This window comes from Eptesicus fuscus, chromosome 14, assembly GCF_027574615.1.
Source record: "Eptesicus fuscus isolate TK198812 chromosome 14, DD_ASM_mEF_20220401, whole genome shotgun sequence".
Taxonomy (NCBI): Eukaryota; Metazoa; Chordata; class Mammalia; order Chiroptera; family Vespertilionidae; genus Eptesicus; species Eptesicus fuscus.
The window spans coordinates 39,333,628-39,361,217 of record NC_072486.1 but is presented as its reverse complement, the minus strand read 5'-3'; the positions used below and the strand labels follow the sequence as shown (position 1 = coordinate 39,361,217).

At 40.0% G+C, this 27,590-nt stretch overlaps 1 protein-coding gene and 1 long non-coding RNA gene across 3 annotated transcripts in view; one reads left to right on the top strand and one right to left on the bottom strand.

Annotated features, from left to right (window-relative positions):
• RELN (reelin) overlaps window positions 1–27,590 on the top strand; it is a 455,662-nt gene that overhangs the window by 385,984 nt on the left and 42,088 nt on the right. For both annotated transcript variants that reach the window (XM_008149850.3, XM_008149843.3), the window contains exons 42-46: window positions 6,916–7,136; window positions 9,995–10,142; window positions 12,420–12,678; window positions 13,523–13,772; window positions 18,582–18,750. In XM_008149850.3, coding sequence (XP_008148072.2) covers window positions 6,916–7,136; window positions 9,995–10,142; window positions 12,420–12,678; window positions 13,523–13,772; window positions 18,582–18,750 — 1,047 coding nt within the window. The remainder of the gene's footprint in view (window positions 1–6,915; window positions 7,137–9,994; window positions 10,143–12,419; window positions 12,679–13,522; window positions 13,773–18,581; window positions 18,751–27,590) is intronic.
• On the bottom strand, window positions 182–10,092 carry LOC129151416 (uncharacterized). The gene is made up of 3 exons (XR_008558097.1): window positions 9,986–10,092; window positions 394–545; window positions 182–275 (listed from the first exon to the last, which is right to left on the bottom strand). It is a non-coding gene; the product is annotated as an uncharacterized LOC129151416 (long non-coding RNA).

Here is a 27,590-nt window from a genome sequence, read left to right as displayed (position 1 = left end):
TTAAAAACAGTAAAAAGAAAAAGCAATACTAAGCAAAATGTCCTCAAGGATCTTTTTTTTTTAAATATTTTATTGATTTTTTACAGAGAGGGCTAGAGAGCTAGAAACATCGATGAGAGAGAAACATCCTCAAGGATCTTTAGAAGTGACAGCCGAGGAGGCAGGGAGAGTCTCTCGGGAACATTGGAACAGGTAGAGCTGAGGATTCAGCAAGCACAACCAGAAAACTGCTACAGTGGGGGTACGGGTGGAGGTCGGAGGTGGAATGAGCTTGTCTATTAAAAAATTGGGTGAGGTATCTCAGTAAAATCTTTTTATCCAAAATCAGTTTTATTATTTAAGGTTACATATTGCAAAAAATATAAAGATATATAAAAAAGTGGAAGAACTTACTGGAAACATACTGGGGAATAATAACATGGACTCTTCTCATGAAGTGTGAGGCCATCAGCAACAGAAGGTGTGATCCTCATTTTTTTCATATTGGTATTAATATCATTCAGCAACCATAGCTCTCATTTTCTGGAACTCATGATTTCACATTTCTAGAAAAGAAAATCTGAACCAATCAGCTGTGGCCAGGAAGTCAACAACAACAGAAGCCTGGCTGCCCCCAAATCCCAGCTTATGGGCAGTGTAGGCAGGGAAGGGCTGGGAGAGCCAATCTCTTAGACACCTGTAACCAGTACCATGACCATTATGGTATTGCTGAGAAGCTCTAGGTTTCCTCTTTTTTTTTTTTTTTTTAATTTGACCTGGCTTATTTGCCTTGGTGGGTACAGGGCTGGCCTAAGCAGGGTGAAGGATCCCCGGGAACCGACCCCTGGACCTTTCGGTTTTCGGCCTGACGCTCTCGCCCCTAAGCCAAACCAGCCAGGGCTAGGTTTCCTCTTTAATAGACCTTTAATTTCCCAGGTAATTACTAAATAGAAAACAACCGTACATATAGGTTGTAAGCCATGACTTGAGATTGCTTTGACAACTGAGACTTGCTTCAGCAAGTTCCCACATGAAAAAAAAAAATATTATTTCAAGGAGTAGGAAATAAGGTCACAAAGATCTGCCAATCAGAAGTTCTGAGTGAGGAGACCCACTCCTGGACAGTGTCCTCGCACCGTGGTGCCTGCCTCACTTAGCCTTTGGTCATGTCCACCAAACTGTTGGCACATAAGGTATGATGATGTAATTTGGAAATTTGAACAGGAGAAATGTAGACGCTAATATTTTCACTGACTGGTATTGAGTGTCGATTTAAAATATACCTCCTCCAAGAGAAAAACAGTTAGTTACCTACAAGGGAGCACCCATACGATTATCAGCTGATTTCTCAACAGAAACTATGCAGGCCAGACAGGAGTGGCAAGAAATATTCAAAGTGATGAATAGCAAGAATCTACAACCAAGACTACTCTACCCAGCAAAGTTATCATTCAGAATTGAAGGGCATATAAAGAGCTTCACAGATAAGAAAAAGCTAAAGGAGTTCATCACCACCAAACCAGTATTATATGAAATGCTGAAAGGTATTCTTTAAAAAGAGGAAAAAGAAGAAAAAAGTAAAGATAAAAATTATGAACAACAAATACATATCTATCAACAAGTGAATCTAAAAGTCAAGTGAATAAAAAATCTGAGGAACAGAATAAACTGGTGAATATAATAGAATCAGGGGCATAGAATGGGAGTGGATTGATAATTCTCAGGGGGAAAGGGGTGTCTATGTGGGGGGTACGGGAAGAGACTGGACAAAAATCATACACCTATGGATGAGGACAGTGGGGGGAAGGTAAGGGCAGAGGGAGGGGTGGAAACCGGGTGGAGGGGAGATATGGGGGAGGAAAAGGAGAAACAATTGTAATAATCTGAACAATAAAGATTTATTAAATTAAAAATAAATAAATAAAATATACCTCCTCAAATCCTATATAATAAAAGCCTAGGTAGCGTCACACCCTCACACAATGCCCTCGTGCAACATCGTCATAAGATGGCCACCACAAGATGGCTGTGCACACAGCAGAGGCAGGGCCTGGTGGCCACTCTGCGCTGAGGCCTGGGGGTCCCTGTGGCTCTGCGCAGCATGGAGGAGGCTGGTCCCAGTGTCTCCGCCGCCTCACACAGAGGAGGAAGGTCTCGGTGGAGGAGGTGGGTCACTGCAGGGGAGGGCAGTTGTTGGTGATCAGGCCAGCAGAGGAGGGCAGTTGTGGGCAATCATGCCAGAAGGGGAGGGCAGTTGGGGGTGATCGGGCCGGCAGGGGAGCAGTTAGGCATCAATCAGGCCGGCAGGGGTAAGGTTAGGGGGCGATCAGGCTGACAGGCAGAAGCGGTTAGGGGCAATCAGGCAGGCAGGCAAGCAGTTAGGAGCCAGCAGTCCCGAATTGTGAGAGGGATGTCCGACTGTCAGACATCCCCCGAGGAGTCCCAGATTGGAGAGGGTGCAGGCCAGGCTGAGGGACAACCCCTCCCCCGCACCATGCATGAATTTCATGCACCGGCCTCTAGTTATAAATAAGGTACAGAACTCAGACCATCATGTTATTTGTATTCCATGTTGTTTCTATTTCTATGAAAAGAAAGTAAATCTGTTAAGAAGGCATGCCCACTCCCACAATGGTATAAACCTATCTTTCAAACTGCATTCAACCATTTCTGCAAAGAGAAGAATTTGCCTTCATAGTGTTGTCTAGTCCTTGTTTCAGGAAAAGAATTAACACTCTTCTTAAAAACCACACAGGCATGAATTGCTGGAAGGCAAAAGTTAAATTTTCTCCAACTCAGTCAACCATCCCTTGGTTTGTATTCAGCACAGCACATAATAATGGCACGAGTGCTAGATGCTAAAATATATATATAACCCACATTTAAATGACCCCTTTCTGTGCATTTACTGGACATTGGGCACCATAAAAAGTATTTTCAATATTTTCAGGTATGGAAATGTCATTTTTTGCCTCCACAGTAGGCAGTTCACATCTGAAGTATAAGTGTTGAGCTCCCACTGAATTTTATTCACATCACCTTTGTGTCCTTTTCATCTAGAGTTTTTTTGTCTTTAAAACTGCTGATTGCTTTTGCTTTATACAGATTCATAATGAGTCAACCAAAACCCCTATTTCATGAAAGCACTGTTGTGTGCTTGAAATTTTAAGTTTACATTTAAAGAACAGGTCCTTTTGAATACCACTGGCTTGGGAGAACAGGCACTGACATTCACCAGGGAGGGTGGCAGTGAGAGATTTTCAAAATAAGATTTCAGGAGAAGACAACCACAGTGAGACCAGGCCCTTCAGCCCATTTATCATAGCACTTGCAGTTTCTATGTCAAGGTAGGTGAACAATAATAAATATCCAACCAAGGTGCTTCATTTGTATTCAGAACACTTGAATAAATAAGAAGTTCAAAAAAATCCATGCAGGCTTTTGTTCAAAGAAAAACTCCAGCCATTTCCCTCAGCTCAGCAGTCTGAAAGTTCAAAAGGTAGGAAGTGCTCCTGGCCAAGACTAAACTCTGACAGGTATTTGAAAATAAATTTAATTATGAACTGGCATTTTTGGGGCAGCTTAATATAGTTAGATATTTGATATAAACAATGAAATTGGGGTTAAAACTTGATTCCATCTACTTTGCTCTCTACTAAACTTTGGAAACCTAATAAAAGCTCCTAATATTGACTTCTAATTCCTGTTTTAAAAAGTATTCTGAATTTGGTTCCTATGATAATTGAAAATTGGACAGATTCACAGGGCACAAAAATGAATACACATGCCATCTCTATATCTGTCCCTTCTGAAATAAATCCATCTTCTTTGAATTGAGTTTCTGTACATAATAAAATATACTAAACTATTTCTGGACCCCTGCCTAAATATATAGATTATTTCCAAGGGACTAACTTATCATCCTACCTAATAATAGAGTAATATGCAAATTGACTGCACCTTCGCTACACCTAAGCCATGCCCACCAGCCAATCAGGAGCAAATATGCAAATAACCCAACCAAGATGGCTACAGCCACTGAGAGCGGGAGGGTTTCCACGGTAACAAAAGAAGCCAAGCTTTCTGCGCCTCCTGTTGCCGGCCTAAGCCTCCACTCAAGGCTACAAAGTTTCAATTATAGAAGGTGAATTAACTCCAACAGAAATCGCTGCTGGCCTCGGAGCGAGCAGCAGGCTTGGCTTTGCTCCAGGCTACAAAGTTTCAATTGTAGAAGGTAAATAGATTCCAGATACCAGGGCCTCCTCTTGGGTCGCCAGGGGGCATGGCCAGCCTGCAAACCACCACAGGCCCCTCACTTAGGCCGCCCCATGCCCCAAGGGAACCCCCACCCTTCAGGGCAAACCAGTCAGCCCCCACCCATGCACCAGGCCTCCATCCTATCTAATGAAAGAGTAATATGCAGATTGACCATCACTGCAACACACAATATAGCTGCCCCCATGTGGTTAAAGATCCTGCCCCCATGTGGACACAAGATGGTCACCACAAGATGGCCAGCAGGGGAGGGCAGTTGGGAGGCACCAGGCCTGCAAGGGAGGGCAGTTGGAGGCGATCAACCCTGCAGGGGAGGGCAGTTAGGGGTGACCAGGCCGGCAGAGGAGGGAAGTTGGGGGCAAACAGGCTGGCTGGGGAGCAGTTAGGCATCAATCAGGCTGGCAGCGGAGTGGTAAGGGGGTGATCAGGCTGGCAGACAGAAGCAGTTAGCGGCAATCAGGAAGGCAGGCAGGTGATCAGTTGGGAGCCAGCAGTCCTGGATTGTGAGAGGGATGTCCGATTGCCCGTTTAGGCCCGATCCTGGCAGTCGGACATCCCTCAAGGGGTCCCAGATTGGAGAGGGTGCAGGCTGGGCTGAGGGACATGCCCCCCTCCGTGCACGAATTTCGTGCACCGGGCCTCTAGTCAACAATAAAAGGCAATTCACTTACAAATAAAAAGGAAAAGTACCTTTGATTTAAAAAGAAATTAAGAAGTAAGAGAAAAAAAAAGAAGTAAGAGACATAGTCTAAAAATAAATCTGATTTTGTCACTCCTCTCTTTAAAATAATCTATTGGGGCTCTCTCTTGCCATGGTTGATGATAAGCCAATAGAATAAAATAAGGCAGGGGTCCTCAAACTTTTTAAACAGGGAGCCAGTTCACTGTCCCTCAGACCGTTGGAGGGCTGGACTATAGTTTAAAAAAAAATATGAACAAATTCCTATGCACACTGCACATGTCTTATTTTGAAGTAAAAAAACAAAACGGCAAAAACACCCGCATGTGGCCCGCGGGCCGTAATTTGAGGACGCCTGAAATAAAGCTTTTCACAACAAATGCTATGCAACAAACACTTACTGAGCATCGCTGTATGTGAAACACTATATGGGGCACCACGAGTGAGTGCAAAGAAGAAAGAGGCATCGAGATTGGCCTCTAGGAGTTCACAGCCAATAGGAAAAATAGGTATGCTTTTACGTACCTACACCTGTGATAACTATAATAATGGAAATTCCATCAGAATTATGGAAGAGAGAGAAATTAAAGGACTGGTTATATGCTGTCTGACTCAGCAAGTTCACTACTTTACCCAAAAGAGTTGAAAATAGGTATTTAGGCAAATACTTGTTCATAGAAGCACTATTCACAATAACCACAAGGTTGAAATAAACAAATATCCATCAACTGATAAATGAATAAATAAAGTTGGTATATCCATACAATGGAATATTATTCGGTCATAAAAAGGAATGAAATTCTGATATTTGCTACAATGTGGAATAACCTTGAAAACATCATGCTAAGTGAACAAAGCCAGACACTAATGGTCACCTATTGTATGAGTCTAATTATATGAAATATCCAGAATAGGTAAATCCATAGAGACAGAAAGTAGATTAGTGGTTGCCAAAGGCGGGGAATAGGGGAACTGCTTAATAGGCACAGGGTTTCCTTTAGGGGTGATGAAAATGTCTTGAAACTCTATAGAGGTGATGGTTGGCTAACACAGTGAATCTGCTAAGTACCACTACGTTGTGTGCTTTAAATAGTTAAAACAATATATATACATATACTTTTGTGTTATACAAATGTCACCTCGACTTAAAAAAAAATGTTATGCAGAGTGTAGATAGAAGGTATGAAAGAAGCTTCACCGATAAAGTCAATATTGAAAAAGTTGGATCCCTGGCCAGGTAGCTAAGTTGGTTAGAGCATCTTTCTTATATGCCATGGTTGTAGGTTTGATCCCAGTCAGGGCACATACAAGAATCAACCAAGAATGCATAAACAAGTGGAACAACAAATTGATGTTTCTCTCTCTCTCTCTCTCTCTCTCTCTCTCTCCTCCCTCCCTCCCTCCCTCCCTCCCTCCCTCCTTCCCTCCCTCCCTCCCTCCCTCCCTCCCTTTCCCTGTCTCTCTAAAATAAAATTTTTAAAAAGAAAAAGGTGGGCCCTAGCTAGTTTGGCTCACTGTATAGAGCATCAGCGTGCAGACTGGAGGGTCCCAGGTTTGATTCCAGTCAAGAGCACATACTCGGGTTGCGGGCTTGATCCCTAGTAGAGGGCATGCAGGAGGCGGCCGATCAATGATTCTCTGTCATCAATGTTTCTATCTCTCTCCCTCTCCCTTCATCTTTGAAATCAATAAAAATATAGTTTAAAAAAAAAGAAAAAAAAGAAAAGAAAAAGTTGGACGTTCAGGTGGAATTTTGACATAGTGATAGAATTGGGAAGGGCTTACAGGGAGCAAGAACTTTATTGGCAAAATCTCATAGATTGAGAAATGGAGTTTGTGTTCCCAAAATTGAATTATATTTTCTATTTCTTGAGTGTGAGTCAGTGTTAGTAACTGCCTACTGCTTAATGATCAAATGTGCTTACTTTGAAGGTATGTTGTTCTATTGATTAGATTTTGAAAGATTTGTTCCTCTTTTCCAGATCTGTGCGTTTCAGATGGTACCAAGGATTTTACCCTGTTGGCTCTCAGCCAGTGACATGGGCCATTGATAATGTCTATATTGGTCCCCAATGTGAAGAAATGTGTAATGGACATGGGAGCTGTATCAATGGAACCAAGTGCATATGTGATCCTGGCTACTCAGGTCCAACCTGTAAAATAAGCACCAAAAATCCTGATTTTCTCAAGGATGATTTTGAAGGTAATCTTTTCTTATAAATTATATGTAGCATTGTGAAAGAGATTACATTTTAAACAAAATTTGTAATTTGTAAGTAATCACTAGGTTTTACTCTAATACTTCATTATTTATCACTGTAATTGAAACTACCCAAACCTTCATTTTGTTCTGAATTTTATAGGGTTCCATTTTTGAAACAATGGTCAGTGAGAGAGAACAAGACTGTAACTGAGAAAAACTAAGGTTATTTTCACCACTTTTGCTATCACATGTAATTTCTCATTAATGGTAATTTTAGAAAATGTCTATAGAGGGTTAATCTTCTTGGATGGAAGGAAAAGTTTCCAGAGATGGAAATTCCTTTCATTGCTTTATCACCAACTCATTAAGCAGTCTCTTATCACTTTCTGTACCTCACTTAAACCTAGAATCTAACATTATATGTGACGATAATGTTACAACATAGAAAAATACATATGATGTAATAATTGAAAGTATTCACAATTATATATCCTTTGGATATGCCCTCTGATAAAACTGTGGGAAAACATCCTCATAAGAGAAAGTCCTAAACAAATGTAATAGCTATCTATATTAGGACTAGAGACCTGGTGCACAAAATTCGTGCATTGGGGCAGGAGGTGTCCCTCAGCCCAGCCTGCACCCTCTCCAATCTAGGACCCCTTGAGGGATGTCTGACTGGGATCAGGCCTAAACGGGCAGTTGGACATCCCTCTCACAATCCAGGACTGCTGGCTCCCAACCACTCGCCTGCCTGCCTGCTTGATTGTCCCTAACCACTTCTGCCTGCGAGCCTGATCACCCCTAACCACTCCCCTGCCAGCCTGATCGACGCCTAACTGCTCCCCTGCCAGCCCGATTGCCGCTAACTGCCCTCCCCTGCCAGCCTGGTTGCCTCTAACTTCCCTCCCCTGCTAGCCTGGTCCCCCCCAACTGCCCTCCCCTGCCAGCCTGCTCGCCCCTAACTGTTCTCCCCTGCTGTACTGGTCCACCCCAACTGCCCTCCCCTGCAGGCCTGGGTGCCCCCCAATTGTCCTCCCCTACAGGCCTGGTCGCCCCCATCTGCCCTCCCTTGCAGGCCTAGTCCCTCCCAACTGCCCTCCCCTGCTGGCCTGATTGCCTACAACAGAACCTCCCCTGCCGGCCTGATCACCCACAACTGCCCTCCCCTGCAGGCCTGATCTCCCACAACTGCCCTCCCCTGCAGGCCATCTTGTGGTGGCCATCTTGTGTCCACATGGGGGCAGCCATTTTTGACCACATGGGGGCGGCCATCTTGTGTGTTAGAATGACAGTCAACTTGCATATTACTCTTTTATTAGATAGGATAGTATTCCATTGTATTGATATTACCTAAATGTAATTTCAGAATGTACCTTAAAACCATAAATATAATAATTTCATAGACAATTTGTAAAAAAGAAAGTAAATCCTTAATTTGGGACAAAGGGAAAAAATCTTTAATCCCACTATCCTATCTAATAAAAAAGTAATATGCAAATTGACCATCATTCCAACACACAAGATTGCTGCCCCCCATGTGGTCAAATATGGCTGCCCCCATGTGGACACAAGATGGCCACCACAAGATGGCTGGAAGGGGAGGGCAGTTGGGAGGGACCAGGCCTGCAAGGGAGGGCAGTTGGGGGCGACCAGGCCTGCAGGGGAGGACAGTTGGGGGGGACCAGGCCTGCAGGGGAGGGCAGTTGGGGATGATCAGGCCTGCAAGGGAGGACAGTTAGGGGTGACCAGGCTGGCAGAAGCGGTTAGCGGCAATCAGGCAGGCAGGCAGGTGAGTGGTTGGGAGCCAGCAGTCCTGGATTGTGAGAGGGATGTCTGACTGCCCGTTTAGGCCTAATCCCATGGTTCAGGCCTAAACGGGCAGTCTGACATCCCTCAAGGGGTCCCAGATTGGAGAGGGTGCAGGCTGGGCTGAGGGACACACACCCCCTCCTTGCACGAATTTAGTGCACTGGGCCTCTAGTTTAGACATAAAAAGGAATGAAATACTGATACTGGCTACAACATAAATGAACCTTGAAACATTATGCAAATGAAAAAGTCATATACGGAAGGTCACCTACCATATGATTTCATTTATAGAATCATCAGAAATAGGCAAATCCATAGAGCTAGCCAGCCGATCAGTGGTTGCCAGGGGCAGGGTGAGAGGGACATGGGAGTGACTGCCTAATGAGTGCAAGGTTATCTTTACAGGGGATTATAAAGTTCTGGAACTAGGTAGTGGTGATGGTTATACAGCACTGTGAATGTGCTGAATGCCATTGAGTTGTTCATGATGAAAATGGTAGATTTCTATATTATATGCATTTTACCACAATCAAAAAACTGAAGTAAATCTATGATGAATATCTGAGGAGATTTGAGAGCTGGTTTTGAAAAATATTGTTTAATAGGAAATATCAAATTATCCTGAAATTTCTCCCATTAAAACGGTGTTAAAAATATTTAACACTTGTCTGATACTGTCCTCACAATAGCAAGGACATGGTGAAGAAGTCTATGGAATGGTCACATGCCCTCCCTTACTTTTGTCCTGAATCACTCTGTGACTAGCCAGTGTCGTCTTTTGCAGTGTGGAGGAGCAGAAAGGAGGGACCCATCTGGCTGGACCATAGGGTCCTGTGGACCCTTAAATAACACAGCCAAGGTTAAACAATTCAAACTTGCTAAAATGTTGAAGAGGCCTCTTACCCCAAATCTATGACTTCGATGTTTATGACTTCATATTTTGGAACTACACAAAGCACTTACCATACTCCTTTAAAAAATATGACTAAATAAATAAATAAAAATAGTATGACTATAATTGGAGTCATACTTTTTACCTTTTTCAGGTCAGCTGGAATCGGATAGATTCTTATTAATGAGTGGTGGAAAGCCATCTCGGAAGTGTGGAATCCTTTCTAGTGGAAACAACCTCTTTTTCAACGAAGATGGCTTACGCATGTTGATGACACGAGATCTGGATTTATCACATGCTAGGTAATCACTTTGGAATGTTGTTGGAAAATCACATTGTGATGTACAGTGGCAGAACATCATTGAATCAGAAAGAGATCTCAAAGACAAGGCCTTCCATTGGAAATGCTGAGTTTCTCTCTCATCAACGACTCCATTAAGACACAATTTACATAATTTACATTCTAAAACTGAAAGAGAATTGTGCAGTAACTAGATCAGAAATGAAATACTGATAAGCAGACAAAAGTTAATATCTGGTATTTTATAAGATGGTGACTAGGAAATGGCAATATTTAACTTACTTTAACTTCAGGAAAATAATGTTGCAACTTCTTTACCCATCTTCTACAGAATGCTTTTCATTAGCACTTGGACTGTGTAGAAATTATTTACACCGTGCTTAATAGAAAGCCTAATGGAAATACCATACACCCTCAAATTATTTACAATTAACTTTATATCCATTAGCAATTTAAGTTAAGAACATTTGAGTGTAGCCTTATTCTTTATAAGCATTTCTGTTCAATGACTCGCTCATGCACTCTAAGCACTCATTTTCTAAATTGAGCACAGTCTCTCAGAAACAAACATTTAGAACTGGCTCAGAGGATTATGTCCTGTCAAGAAGTATATCCTTTGATCAGTTGATGAGTGCCAAACACTTAGCCAGGAAAATAAAGAAGACAATTTAACATGTGTAAAATGGAACCCTGACCTATTTTTGCAAGTGAACAAAAGAATGATGTTTTTGTTTTTTTAAACATTTCAGAGCAAATTAAAATACATCATAACAGATTATCCTCTCCTTCATCCTAAATATTTTATTTATTGAGTTATAAATTTGATTATGCCCCACAGAAAATACAATTCTATCTGTGAGATAATAATTTTACACTTAGAGGAAACAAGATTGTATTTATCACCATCCTATTTTAATGTATCTGACTTAATTTGATGCTCTTTTTTCAGATTTATCATTGGCAGCTGAGTTCTCCAATTTAAAAATTATTACATTTTTCTAAATAATTCTGATATGGTTTATCTATGACTAAATTAATATAAACGTTTTCCCCAATACAACTAGATGACATGCTAAAAGTTTTTCTCCGTAAATGACTACTATTTCTATAGATATAAACGTCACTAGGCACGAAACATGTACTTTTTTCATTAATCCAATGTTAAAAGCTCCATTATTTATCTCATCTCAGTAGCATGCTGTGTAGGATTTGCATATATTGACCTCAAAATGCTCTGTGTAAAATACCCATTTTCTCAAGTTAGGATATTTATACACAGTTAATGGAGATAGGGGAGAGGAGGAACCCATGAAGAATGCATGGTTTTATATATGGAACTGATAACTTTTATTATAAGCCCCAGTATATTTCATATGTGTGGCATGCATACATAATTGGCTGTATGCATTGGATTTCACATGAAGTTTATTCTGCACTACCCGGTAGCAAGCAGCCAGACTAGGCACCAACAGTTTGCCTGCCAAAGATAACATGTGAGCTTGTTTTCATTGGCACCCCAGCTGCTTGCTGCCACTCTGCCCACCTCCCTGCCAGCTGGAAAGGCTGCACTGGCTGGCCGCCACAGTTCTCGATGGCCGGTATCATCCATCGCAGACCCAGCAATAGTCAGAGGTTGGCACAGCCCACCATCACCACCACCCCACACTCATGCTCCCCTGCCCCTGGGCACAAAAGACAGAAAAGAGGCCCAGGCTTACACACCTCTTCCAAAAGATGGCTGGCCTTTTACAAAGAGGTGTTACAACTGGTGAATTTAAATGTGTCTCCCAAAACCAGTAATATGAGATCTAAAAATCTACTGGTATAAACTGAGAATGGATGATTTCACCAATAAATGAGGTAAACTGTATTAATTATATTCTTCCTGTTTCGGATACTAAGGACAAGGATCCAAATTTGCCTTAAATAGTTAACAATACACACTCCCCAACCTGGACAGTCTTCGGACCCCTACTGTCTTCTCATAGCATGGCCAACGGGTGCAGTGAATGCTCACTGTCCTCAGATTCACCTCTGTGGAGGGCTGCAAAATATAAATATGGGTGCAGAATTGCCTTTCTTCAGATTTCACATTGTATTAACTTCCTTTAGCATTAAAAAGGAAATCGGGCTTTGAAATGATTTCTTTGGACATGCGTTAAGTTGTTATATTCATTAAAGCCATGCACTCCCCGTATTACCCCGAGTGCTTGTGTTTTGCTAATGGTGTGAATTTCTCACTGAAGTAAATATCTACAGTAAGTTTCACTCATGTCAGATTTGTGCAGTTCTTCATGAGACTGGGATGTGGAAAAGGGGTTCCGGATCCCAGGAGCCAACCTGTGCTTCTGCAGTATTCCCACAACGGCGGCCTCTCGTGGAGTCTCCTTCAAGAGTTCCTTTTCAGCAACTCCAGCAACGTGGGCAGGTACATCGCCCTGGAGATACCCATGAAAGCCCGTTCTGCTTCTACTCGGCTCCGCTGGTGGCAGCCATCCGAAAACGGGCACTTCTACAGTCCCTGGGTTATCGACCAGGTCAGTCCCTTTAGAATTAACTATTATAATGTTGTCACTTATCTGAATGTGGCCTTAGATAGCAGCCCTCCAGTTCACTAGAGAAAGCCCAGGATGGACAGTTGAGTGACTTGCCCAAGGGCACACAGCTAGATTAGATGTGGCATTTAGCTTCCTTTCATTCTCTTTTCCTTCAATTGCCTGAGCCTATAAAATAAACGACACAACAGAAGGCCCAGGTCCTGCTCAGAGAGGATTCTGCCATATGGATAGAGGGACTTTATCAAGCGTGATACGAGGTTATAATTCTCTGAAAAGGAAAATGTGCAAATTAGCATTGGTGCCACATGCAGTAACTCCCAAATCCTCTTTCCCGGCCTTTGAAGGAAAAAATAAATAAACCTCCCTAACATCCTATGGACAACTCTAAAGGATCTTCATATATAATAAAATGCGCATCAAGTAGAACTCAAAGAACCTGTTAACAAACTGTAGAATCCATACAAAGAATTAAGCTGAAGTGCCTTAGGTTACAACTGTCCTTAAATAGAAATTTTACGTGAAAAATAATCACATGTAAGCCAAATTTTGCTTTTCCACATATAGTTTCCAAAGGCACAGTTTGGCCCATGAAAGCTGTGAATGGTTTTGTCAATCCTACTATTTGTTTTCACGGATTTTCATGGCTCCTTGCCAGATGGCCAAACAGACCACATAAACAAGAGCATTCAGAAAGGCCCCCTAATGTTGTGTTTGCTGTATGATGCCAGTTGTGACCAATATGACTGCTAAAAACAAACAAAAAGACTGTACTTTCTCATATCTTAAAGCCGAACTGAAAATTTGTGCTTTTTTAAAATTACAGATTCTTATTGGAGGAAATATTTCTGGTAATACAGTCTTGGAGGATGATTTCACAGCTCTGGATAGTAGGAAATGGCTACTTCACCCTGGAGGCACCAAGATGCCTGTGTGTGGCTCGACTGGCGATGCCCTTGTCTTCATCGAAAAGGCCAGCACCCGTTATGTAGTCACCACAGACGTTGCTGTGAATGAGGATTCATTTCTGCAGATAGATTTTGCCGCCTCCTGCTCAGTCACAGACTCTTGTTATGGTAAGTATTGCAGATGCGAGTAGAGGGACAGATGTGTATAAATAGGCATCTAAGGCTACCTCTATCAAAGGACTGCATTACATCTCTGATTAGTCTGAAATTAAAACACAGGAGCACTTTGAGTCAAATCATAACTGCATTCTTGAAAAATGTATGTAAATTGAGTTTTAGTAGTTTATTTTTGCAATCATTTTTTAATTTTTCAATTGCAGTTGACACACAATAATTTTAGGTGTTTACTCCAGTGCTTAGACCTTATATAACTTACTAAATAATCATCCCAATAAATCTCTTACCCATCTAACACCATACACAGTTATTAGGACATTATTGACTGTATTCCCTATGCTATACTTTACATTCCTATGACTATTCTGTAACAACCAATTTGTACTTCTTAATCCTTTCATTTTTCCATCTATCCTCCAACACCTCTCCCATTTGGCAACCATCAAAATGTTCTCTATATCTAGGAGTCTGTTTCTGCTCATTAATTTATTTATTTTTTTAGATTCAATTTTTGATAGATATGTATTTATTGCTGTTTTATTGTTCATATTTTTTTATCTTTTTCTTCTTCTTCTTCTTAAAGAAGACCCTTTAACATTTCATGTAATACTGGTTTGGTGGTAATGAACTTCAGCTTTTTCTTGTCTGGGAAGCTCTTTATATGTCCTTAGATTCTAAATGATAGCCTTGCTGAGTAGAGTAATCTTGGTTGTAGGTCCTTGCTTTTCATCAGTTTGCATATTTTTTGCCATTCCCTTCTGGCCTGCAAAGTTTCTGTTGAGAAATCAGCTGACAGTCCTATGGGTGCTCCCTTATAAGAAACTAGCTGCTTTTCTCTTGCTGCTTTTAAGATTCTGTCTTTCTCTTTAACCGTTTGCATTTTAATTATGATGTGTCTTGGTATGGGCCTGTTTGGGGTTATCTTGTTTGGAACTCTCTGTGCTTCCTAGACATATATGTCTATTTCCTTCACCAGATTAGGGACTTCCCTAATATTTTTTGTCAATATTTTTAAAATAGGTTTTCAATTTTTTTTCTCTTTCTCTTCTCCTTCCGGCACCCCCATGATGCAAATGTTGGTATGCTTAAAGTTGTCATAGCATATTCTAAGCCACCTCATTGTGACCAGTTTGCATCCTCTCAGTTGTGCATGTACACATTGCACTCATACATACCTTGCACACACTAATGGGCCTATCTTAGGAGAAATAAAAACTGACATTATTGCATACTTGGACTCTTCACCAGAACTTACAGATCTGGGGCCCTCCTGGTCTTTCACCACCTCAAGCCACCCTTCTTCCAAGGGATTCAAACTGTTTTAGATTTGAAGGGAATGCCGAAATCTGAGGAATTTGGTTACTTCAAAGGTCCTGCAAAATCCAGATTTTTTCATATTTATTAGTTTGAACTTAATGCACCTTTCTTAGGGGGAATTCCAGAAGTATTCTTTCTACCTCATATTCAGTCAATCAGCCAACACTAAACTAGATGGTAGGAGTGGAACTTGGAAAAATATAAGGTTCACATCCTGTCTTCAATAGGTACAGTCCAGTTGAAAGAATATTTCAAAAAGTTAGAATCCAATAAATGTCTAAATCAAATGCTCCATGGAATGGTACTGATGCAAAATGTAATGAGAGTCCAAAGGAGAGAGAGATGATCAATGGATGGTCAATCCAAAGTGTTTGGTAAGATTTCAAGAAGGACCTAAGTCTCAAGTGGCTTTGATTGTTGGAGTGGGTTTGAAGGATGAGTGGAGAGGAGAAAAAGGCCCATGCCATCTGGCAGCATAAGCAAAGAAGCAGAAGTAGAGCTCTTCTGTTCTATGGGGGAAACTGTGAGCAGACCATCCTGAAGGAGACCAGAGTGCTGAATTTATTTTATTTTTTTATTTTTATAAAATGTTTATTCTCCTAAATCCAATGCATTCACAGAGTGTTAGCACTTTAAATGTTTATCTTTTCCACCAACTGCAGCATTATCTAAGTAAACCAAAATAAGCACTTTATCATAGATATAGTTAATGATTATTAATACTTTTTTTAAAAAAAGAACCTAAACTTCCCCCAAATTTCAGCACAGGTAGTTTAATTGTAGATTTCAGTTCTAGATGATTTAAAAAATAGTGTGTAGAAATGATTCTTCTTACTTAAATGTATTATATCATGTTATCAACTCACCAAATCAAAAGCAATTGCCAAGCTGAATAAGTTACAAAGAAATGATAACTCTGGCTTGTACAGAAATGGGCAGTGTTTTCAAAGCTCTGAACAGTTACCTACTAATACAAATCTCCGCCGCTTAACTTAGAGTTGGAAGATGAGTTTTCACAGTAATGTAATTTTAACCTCCATTTTACATTCATTTTAATATATTACTAAGATGTTGACTCTATGTCACAATGGTGCTTTCCAGTGTTCACAATTTACAGTTTCAATTTATACAAGTCATTCACTAACATAAGGGACAGTTATTACTGCTACAAACTATCCCTAAAAAAAAACAAAAAACCCACCTTACACCAGAGTGCTGAATTTAAAAATAGAAAAGGACTTTAAGGTCCAAGATACCTACTTCCTCATTATATAGGAGGTTAATGAGAACTCAAGGAGTTAAGTTATGACATGGTTTGCCTAGAGCGGCACCAGTACTGAAACTCTGCCCTATAAGCTCAGCCATGTGTGCTTTCTACTGTTGGTTGGTGCAGCGTCTTGAGAGAAAGAGGTCGAACTGAATGATAAAATGAAAGAGGCAAGTGGATAAGCACAGTTGGCAACACAGTGCCTTAAAAAGCAGTCGTAGGAATTTGTGCTTGACCAGGTCATGAATAAGCGGGCACAAGTACAGAGGAATGCCTTGGTATGTTCCAGGGAGATTAGCCCCGAATGCCTTGGTATGTTTCAGGGAGATTAGCCCCGAATGCCTTGGTATGTTCCAGGGAGATTAGCCCCGAATGCCTTGGTATGTTCCAGGGAGATTAGCCTGGAATGCCTTGGTATGTTCCAGGGAGATTAGCCCAGAAGCTGAGGAAGGTGGGGAAGGAATAATCCCAGTGAAGAAGCCTTAGTGGTAGTCTCTGTGGGAGGCCACGAAGACCTGAACTAGAGGGCAGGAAGAGAAATGGAATGGGTAAAATCGATATAGGACAATGCAAACGAAAAGGAAAGAAGCAGCAGATATCAAAACTAGGTGAGAAAATAGAGGGTAAAGGAGAGAGAAGAGTAAAATTTCGAACCTAGAAAATGAGTGCAAAAGTTTTGTCATTGATAGAATTTGGTTGTTAAAAATATGTTTATTTATGAGGGGAAATGATGAGTGTTTCTTTAGCTTGGGTGAAAGTAGCTTTGAGTGGAGATATTCTTTAGTGAGGAGGACTTTCAATATGCAAAGCAGGAACTTTGTGCATATTGTGCATGACAATATGCCAGCATCAGCACCATGCCGAGCTGAATGAACATTTGTTGAATAAATAAAATCAATTCTGAGATATAAATTGGGCACAGAGGTAGTAGTTGAAGCCCTAAGAGTATACAGGTAGAAAAGAAGACCAGCCCTAGCTAGTTTAGCTCAGTGGATAGAGCGTCAGCCTGCAGACTAAAGGGTCCTGGGTTCGATTCTGGTCAAGGCCACATGCCTGGGTTGCAGGCTCAATCCCCAGTAGGGGGCATGCAGGAGGCAGCTAATCAATGATTCTCTCTCATCATTGATGTTTCTATCTCTCTCTCCCCCTTCCTCTCTAAAATCAATAAAAATATTTTTTAAAAAAAGAAAAGAAGACCAGAAATGGAGTCTGGAAGAATGTCCAATGTTGGTAGTTGTGGTAGTAAGCACAAGAGTCAGAGGGAAAATGAGACAGTTGATTCCCAAAGAAAAGGAAGTAGAAAGAATCAGGGAGTGATCAATAATATTCAGTGCCCTGGGGAGAACAAGTACAATGAAGACTGAGACAATCCATTGTATGTAACTAGAAAAGGCTCGTAGGTACCTTTGGGTAGTGAGTGATCCATACTAGCTGAACCTGAGAATTACCTGGAGAGCTTTAAAGCTCCTGACACCTTGGCCATGCCCCAGAAGAATGAAATGACAATCTTTGAGGGTAGGACCCTGACATCAGTAGATTCAAAAGTACCCAGCTGATTTCAGTGTGCAGCCAAGATTGAGAATCACAGCCTTAGAGAAAGTAATTTCAGTAAGGAGGTGGGGGTTAAAGCAGTTTATAAAGCCTTCAGAAGGGAATAGAGAGAAAAAAATATAAAATGGGGAGTATAAATTGAATGTTTCAGAAGAAGAGAAAGGAAAGAAATATCTTTCCAAAGGCCCAGAGCAAATTGGGTATTTTGGCAGAAATTACATGGCTTTCAGCTACCTCCTATGCCTTCTGATTTCCCAGTATATACCATTACACAGCAGAGCAAGATGTATTTCTGTAACATATATTTTATAACTATTAGGTTAAATCATAAATATATATAAATTATGACTATTATGACTATTGCTTTAACAGCTTTGTTATGGTGGTTCTGAAAATTGCTCAGTATAAAGAATGATTTAGTAAATTTTACTTATGTTTCATTTAATTATATCCCCTTAAAAGAAAAATTATTTTAATATGAAAAATGTAAAAAATAATAACTAGTAATATACAGAGGGAAAAATCAAACCAGGAAACATCTCAAAATAGAAAACATTGTATGGGGGGAATCAAATTGATATTTGATTGAAATGAATACATAAGTTATTATGGTTCCTGGGTCTAGAGACATGTATTTCTATTCAGAATAATGCCTTCTATTTCAGCTATTGAATTAGAATACTCAGTAGATCTGGGATTATCGTGGCACCCATTGGTAAGGGACTGTCTGCCTACCAATGTCGAATGCAGTCGCTATCATCTGCAGCGGATCCTGGTGTCAGACACTTTCAACAAGTGGACCAGAATCACCCTGCCTCTTCCTCCTTACACCAGGTATGGATGCATCTGTGTGTTGTGAACCCAAATGTGATATGATTTGGCATGTCAGATCTCAGCACAGCAAGTTTAAATGAGATATATGAGATTTTGTTACCTATTGATGGTATTCCCCTGCACGAATTAAGTCTATCTTGGTAAGTAACATAGAAACCAGTTTTTATTATGACATTGTTTTGTCTTTTCCAAAAATAGAGACTTTTACTTACTTTTAACTCTAATATTTTTAAAGAATGACATATCCAAGAAATCAGTAAACTTCTCCACCTTCATTCACTTTGCCAAGAACAAGTCTTAAATTTAAAACAGGCACATTGGATATAAAGTAGATTTAAATAGATTTTGTTTTCTGCCACTCAGACTGCTGTAAATATAGCAGTGAGTGGTGTCAGATAAATGGGGTATTTGCTATCATAAATGTGTATTAAAATTAATGTCTGTTTCTGAAATTTTATTTTAAATTGTATCTTGAAAATTATCACCTGGAGCATTTTTATGTGAAAAAACAATTATAAATACTTTATTCATTGTGTCTATAAGAAATGATGGTGGCTTCCTTTAGAGGGATAGTAAAAAGATAAGTGGGGGGGGGGAAGAAATGATGTTGGCTTAATAAAATTGCCTTGGTAAAGGTATAAAGTTACGTCTAAATATCTGTGTGCTTGCAACTGTTTGAGTAAAGCAGATAATCCACCTTGTCTAGTGGGATGGTGCTACATGACTCTCTTTTCTCCACCTAAGTAAGTGCCAATCATAGGAAAGTTTTAAAATCTGTTTAGGAATTTCTGTTCCCTCCAAGAAAATGGCAATCAGTTGCTGTCCTCACAAAAGAAGCAAAGCAACCGATGCAGTTTATGGAGAAGGAGTTATAGTGTGGGCTCATTATTGTTCTCTCGCCTCTCCACAAGTGAAGAATGAATAAATCTTCCTAGAACATGACCATAACAGTCAACCATTCATCTAGGGCATAACTTTTCTTAGGATTATCAAAAATGGGATGGTTTCAGTTACTGACAGCCAAGGGCTGCCCTACAATTGCTGGCTCAGAGGTACGAAGCTATATTAACTGTCAGCACAGTTGCCAAGTTTAAATGAGATACGTGAGATTTTGTTGCTCATTAAAGGTATTGCCATGCATGAATTATTAAGGTGATCTTAATAAGTAAAATAGAAAAATAAACCTCCATTAAGGCAGCAGTCTTTTAAGTCTTTATGTATTCTGTGAATTATTACCCAGCTACTTGGTAGCATTTTGCAAATAAGTGACATTCTAAGATTTACTCCAGCTAGTCATTATCCCCTTAGGTCTTTTACTCAAGGAAAATAATTATTCCTCATCTTTTAACCTATCTTTTAATTGTCTCTTATACATACCCATGATAATTTTAACCCTTTCAAATTATATTTGAAAAATCTGATGATAATTTATTTTCTCTTGCTATTGTAGTAAAACTATACAGTTCATTTATTATACTACTCTCAAAGCTCACATTGTACAATGGTTTTAAAGTCCAACACTGCCTTTTGGATAAGTCAACAAGATCCTTGGGATAATTCAGAAAGAAACGTGTATGTTTGGAGCTTAAGTCAGACCCACTTCTTATCATGCTCTTCCACGTGCCAAAGATTAGAACAGTGCACCAGGCTTAGAGTACTTTTTCTCCAACACAGATTAACATATTAATTATACTATATCTGTTCTTATATCCACTCACTTTCTAAACATGTTGTTTCCTTGTTTTGAGTCGAACTTACTGTCTCAGTATCTGTGAAGCATTGAGACATCACTGTTTATGTTGTCCAACAGGACAGAATTGAGAATTTTAGTTTGTAGCTCTTTCCTATAAACAAGCATGATCTGACAACTTAAAGCCATGTGCTATATAGGGTGTGGCAATGTGCCAGTGTAGGTCTCTCCACTCACTCACTTGTGACCCCAAGCTAGGATCCCAGTATAATTGGTACAGTGGTGGTAAGTCAACTGAGGTTGGTTGTCCACAAATTAACATGAAACCATTAACCAAACTGAAATGGCCAGTAGTCATCAGTCGTGATTATTCAACCATTTAGTCGCTCATTAAATATTTTTTAAAGTGTTTAATCATGTGCTAGTTCCATGTGAGGGGCTGAACTCATTCCTGCCTCAAGGTGCATTTAGTCCAGTGGGAGAGGGAAATCCCCAGTAATCACAGAAGTAAATATACAATTAAATAAAAGATGAAGGACAGTTGCCTGATGCTAAGACATTGTATATAGTAGGGAGATTTGCCTTGGTGAAGAAAGCCAAGGAATGCTTTCTTGAGAAAGGATAATTGAGGCAAGATATGAAGGATGCATAGGAGTTAAGTAAGTGGAGAGTAAGGGCAAGAGTGTTGTATGTAAAGATAATAACTTATAATAGGAGGAAGCAGGTATTTGAGATACTAGAAGAATGGATCAGAGAAAGAGAGAAGGTAGAGTGAGGTGTGAGATGGTGAGATCATGAAGATCATTGTAGGTTGGACTAAAGATTTGCAGATTTGTTACATGAACAATGAAAAGCCTGCTAAAGTGCTTGGGAATAGGGAGATGTGATCGGATTTGCACTCAGAAAAGCTTATTATAACTGGACAACAAATTGTGGAGGATAAGAATAGATGTAAGGAGACTTTTAAAAAGGACAGTAAGAGCTAGTAACTTGGACTAAAGTGCAGCAAACATGAACAGAGTGGAGAAATTCAAGAGAAATGGAGGCAATAAAATTGACTGCGCTTACTGATTAAATGGACGTGGGAGGGTGAGGGAAAGGACAATGTTGAAGATGACTCCCTGGTTTCTGAATTGTAGAACTGAAGGCATGCCGGTGCTTTTCACTGGGAAGGGAACACAGACTAAACACAAGGTACACCAAACTCTGCTTCAAACATTGTTCTATTTAAACCTTAATAAATGGAGGTAGATAGAACCATAGTGTATATTCTTCCCCATATACACTGGTTAAGTTAGATCGTCCTACAAGTAAAAAAAAAAAAAAAAAAAAAGAAGAATGGAAAGCATTGTGCTTTAGTGGAGGCTCTAGCTTTTCAGCACAGTGAGCTTTGAAGCAAGTCATTTCATGTCCCTAAACTTCAGTTTCCCTATCTGAAAAATTGAGATACTTTTACCGTAAGAAAATTGAGTAAAAGTTCATGGAAGTGTTTCAGATATTGTAAGCATTTATTAAAATATAAATCATTTTTATTTTTTATAAGTTAACCACTTACCACACTTGTTTACTATCAGGCTTAAACTTCAGTCAGATTAAGAAGTCTTCCTAAATTAGCGTAAGCAAAGTGAGCCCATGGTTACAGTAGGATGCTATGTTAAGTTCCTGTAGGAGGTTACAATATGATTTGGGGAAAATGAGAAGTATACCTAATAAACAACTTAAAAATAATACATGCTGTGTGTACGTTAGAGCTTCACTAAGGAATGGGCTAGAAATGCCGTAGGTATTAAGAAAGGGAAGACAGTGTTCAATGCCAGGGTTTGAGAGGGTTTTTTGGAAGAGATGGACCCTCAAAGGATGGCTAAGAATTCAGTGGGTAAGAAGAATATTCTAAATTAGGGGAACCGTGTGAACAGGCCACATGAGCCTGGGTGAAGCACAGGAGTTGCTGATAGAAGCAGAGAGCTCATGTCTGGAAGGTGTGGAAACTTGTGAGTAGAGTTGGGTTAACTTATAGCAAGTTTGAAGCAAGGCAAATGAGTTTAGACTTACAGGAAAAAATGAACTATCGTGGGTTTGGGATGAGACTATTCTTCTAAGAAAAAAAAAATTGGGAGAACAGAGAGACTTAAGTAAGAGGAAAGTGGAAAAGGAATTGTGATAGTGACCTCACATGAAATAACAAGGCCCATGCTATGGCTAACATGGAGGATATGAGGCAGATATTATAGGACATTTCAAAGAAAGAATTGATAAAACTCAGTAACAATTTATTTAGTTGCACACATCAAAAGATGACTCTGAAGTTTGAAACCTGTAAGAGTGGTGAGAAGAGGTGGGAAGAGAGTTAAAGTGTATTCAAGGAGGGACAATATGGCAAATTTAATCAATTGATGCTGAATTAAATAATATTGCTGGAAATACAGATGCAAACATGCATTTGACAGAGATACAAAGATTGGAGACAAGGTAAGGTAATAAATTTGGAGGCATGATCATAGAGGCGATAGGCAATGCTGTAAAATGTATCAGCTCTCCATAGGAGAGCATTTAAAAAGAAGAGAAAGGGCCTGGCTGGTGTCCCTCAGTGGTTAAGGGTCCACTCATTAACCAAGAGGTCACCAGTTCGATTCCTGGTCAGGGCACATGCCTGGGTTTTGGGCTCGATCCCTGGTAGGGGGCGTGCAGGCCGATAGATGTTGCTTTTTCATCAATGTTTCTATCTCTCTACCTCTCTCCCTTCCTCTCTCTCTAAACTCAATTGAAAAAATATTTAAAAATATATATGTAGACTATTATTTTAAAAGAAAAGAAAGGATACATACCTAAATTTCATAGCAGAATGAGTGGAAATGACTATTAAAGGAAGCAGGTGGAAGTAGAAGAAGAATCAGAATAACATGATATTGAAAAGCCAGTGAGAAGAGAGTGTCAAGCAGGAAGAAAATCCCGAAGAAAAAAGTTTCACAATAAATTTACTAAATTTAGTCAGTGACCTTCAAAAGAACAGTTTCAGTAAGACACCGAAAATAAATGCAGCTTGTATGGCCCAAAGCCCATGGGCTTCATCGCTGTATTAGTACTACATCTTTATTGCTTGCGTAAGAGTTATAGTTCTAGGAGACGTAGGAAGGGAGAATGCTAGGAGCTCTTGAGAGAAACTGAAAAAGAAGATATGAAGATGCCAAAAATCAATTTCATAGCCCCTAACCTGAATCTGCCACCTCTTCTTTACTAGCCCAAGACTAAAAATAACAGGTGGCTCAAGTGGCTTGGGTTCTTGAAATGCCACCTGAGAACCAGGGTGAGTCAGTGGAAGGGCAGGTAACTCGAATCCACCAGAAAGGTAGAGGGGGGAGCTGCCACTGAAAGGCTCAGGTGTGACTTGGCTATTTTAAGTCACAGTTTGAAGATGATCCACTCCCTTCTACTATCCCTAATGACCTAGCTGATACCAGAGTCGTTAAAGATTAACTACAACACTTTGGAAGCCAGGTGGTTTTAACCACAGCATGGAAGCTACTTAATGTTTGCAGGAAGTTGAAGGGAAGGTGATAAGCACATAAAAGGGCTAGAAGACTGGAGCCACTGGGGTGATAAGATGGGGATGGAGGAGGCTGTAGCTTTTTGCAGGTAAATAAATTTAGGGAGGGAGGATATTTTCCATGATATTTCTACCTATTATCACTATAAATGAAAAAAAAGGTCTTATTCGAAGAAAACCAAATAACTAAGCACAATATTTACTGAGTTCGCCATGGAGAAATATTCAAGGGCATTACAGGTTTATTTTTTAAAAGGGAGATTCTTTAAACTTGCCCTGGTATTCTTGATTTCCCTCCATCATTATGTTCAACTCAGTACCTTTTGAAAGATTTTTGGCACGCATTCATATTACTGAACACCTTGTTAAATTTTTTCTCTGAAGTCAAGGAAGCCTTGGACTTCTCTTACCTACCCATCTTCGAATGCATTATTTTGATACTTTAAACATTGCTGCTGTAACTTTACCAAATGTCTGCTGGTCATTCCAGACTACAGGACATAAAATAATTCTGTCTACTATAAACCATTGTACCATTGATTTTCACATATTGAATATGTTAATCCTATTTTGTCATTATGTTAAAACAAATTAAATCTATTTCTATTTATACTGCAACAGAGACTAAAACTATTTCTGGAAATTCTGCATTCCCTCTAGGCTTTATCAGTTGTCGACCTTGTTGCCAAAGTTTTATTAGAGAAATTTGAGATTTGGCTGTACTTTGTACATATTGCTATGTGTGGATTCTTCAGAATTGTTAAGATTGTTTTAACAATTAAATATAAGTAATTTTCCATTGAGAATGTATTTTGTAAGTTATAGGAAGTTCCTTTCATTTGAAGGATGGGCCAGTGTATTTGATGCCTCAGTGGGCTTACTCAGAACACTGTAGTTTTGATTATGATTACTGGTTATAATTATCAGCAAAAATAATACAACCTTATTTTATCAAAAAAGGATATCCCTTTTCTTATTATAATCATTCAATCAAAATATTACAGTGAGTATGAAGGGACCACAGATTATTTTTGGCTCATGTTTATCTATTTTACATCCAAACATACAAAATTGAAGAGAATAGTAAACTATACTTCCATATAATCACCCCCCAGCTTCAACAATTATCAATTCAAGGCCAACCTTGTTTCATCAATAGCACCACTCACTCCCGCCCCCATCTTGAAGCAAATACCAGCCATTATCTCATTTCAACTATAAATGTTTTAGTATATCTCTTAAAAGGACTTTTTAAAGAACTTATTGTTATACCATTATTACACTACAAGTTAATAATTTTTTAGTCAATACTTAGTATTCAATATTCAGGTGTCCCTGTTTGTCTCCTAAGACCTGTTATAGTTTTTTTCAAACTAGGATACAAATCAATATAATTGGTTGATATGCTTCTTAAGTCTCCTTTAACCGGAATCCCCCTGCCTATCTTTTAAGATGAGGACTGAGACACAGGAAGGTTATTTGATTTTCCCCACGGACACACAGACAGTGGTTGAACCAGGATTATACCAAAGTCCCCCATTTGTTCTCTTTCAAGGAAGAAAGGCCATGTGGGGTGGCTCACTTACATTCTTCTATTGTGCTTTCCACCCTAGCTCCAGAAAGATATCATGTGCTTTCCACCCTAGCTCCAGAAAGATATCATGAAGGAGCTAGGTCACCTTATGAGAGTACTTTACCTTTATCACATGTTTGGGGTCATAATCTGTAGTCCAAACACTTTCTCCTCTCATGCCAGTTTTCAGACCTCAGTGTATTTAATAAGGAGAAAGGAAAATTAAATGGCATTCATTCATGGTGAGATCAGTGTTACCTAAAAATACTAGAGCCTATTTTTTTCTCTAGCTCTTGTCTGTGGGTCATGGCTGTGACCCTGTGTTCAGTTTATCTGACCTATGCTTTTCCCAGTTATACACCTGTGAGTGGAATTGCTGGATCATAAGGTAACTATGTTCAACGTTTTGAGAAACTGACAACAGCTACACCATTTTACATTCCCACTAGCAGTGTATTTGGGTTCAGATTTCTCTACGTCCTTGTCAACTCTTGTTATTGCTGTGTGTTTTTATCATGGTCATCCTAGTGGGTATGAAGTTGTATCATATTGTGGTTTTGATTTCAATTTCTCTAATGACTAATGATGTTGAGCATCTTTTCATGCATTAATTGGTCATTTTTTATATCTTCTTTGGAATAGTCTCCACTTTTGTCTAACACAGATAAATAGGCTAATTGAGGAAACTTTATGCCAAATATAATGGCAGGATCTTGGATAAGATTTTGAAATGGGACAGACATTGCATAGCCCGTAACTCAAATCAGAGGGTCAGAGGCTTCAGAAGTCGACATTGACTTGCAGAAGTCGAGATGAATAGACATGTGTGTACATACAGCAGCAATACACATTGCCTCCAGTAGCTAAACAAGCATTCGTATGTTGGGGTTATGGTAGATGTGGGATTATTCTGTAGAGACTGAGATAGAGTTTTGAGGGATCTACGGAATGAGAATACAAAATAATAATAAACCAAGAGATCCTTGCCTTGTCTCAGTTTTGTGAGTGAACCAGTGTAATTAGGTCACTCACCCTCAACTTCTTTGTTGGTAGAGTACTGAGCTATGGTTTCTGGTTCTAAGTAATTTATGTAGCTCTTTGAGAGTAAGGGAAACATCAGGGAATAGTGAAAAGATTAGAAAAAAAAATATGTATGGTTCCTATCAAGGGCTTTTTCTCCTGTTGGTGATGACGACACGGACTCTGTAGATAGAGCCGTCTGGAAGAAAAGAGCAGATTCAGACTCTGCAATGTGTGTGGAAACCTATTGAAGGTGTAGGAAAGGTTTGCTGAAAGGTTCCCAGGGAGGGCAGTGATGGAAACCATGCTATTGACAGGAACGTTTTAACTACTTACCAATGGATATTTAATTATTCAATGATACTTAGGAACACTTGCTATGTGCTATATAGATGGAGAGGAAAGAAATCTGTTCCGGGCTATTTTCTTCCCAACACCAAGAAGCAGCAGCTGGTGGTGGCTGTCATTATAAAAAAGCTTCAGGATAAATGATGACACCTGCCAAGGGACTTCAGATACTCGCAGGTCGTGGAAAACACGACTAATTAATTATCACAACACCCTAGGGAGGTGGGAAGTAGCATTTCCTAGTTGTACGGGTGGGGAAGTGTCAGCCCATAAACATCAGTGGTTTGGCCCCTTGACACAGTGGAGCTGTGACAGGACTGGGAATTCAACTTCCAGACATGTGGGGTTTTTTCATGGCTGCAAGGCTGTAGAACAGCTCAATTGTGATACTGCGGCTGTGAGGCAGCCCTGGGGCCAGGCCCCTCTCTGGCTGGACAGCTCTGCTCTATTCTGCTTTGCCAGTCTGCTTTGTGCTTTGCTGGTCTGCTCCTCTGTGTAGAGCTGGTCTGCTCTGCCCTGTGCCCGTCTGCTCTGGCCTGCACTGGTCTCCTTCTCTCTGCTCCAGGGAGGTAACTTTGGTGTTTCAGCTCAGCCAGGGAGGGAGACTCAGTCTTCGGTGGAAAGGGAAAGTTTACTCCCAGACTTACATTTTTAATTTCTATTCC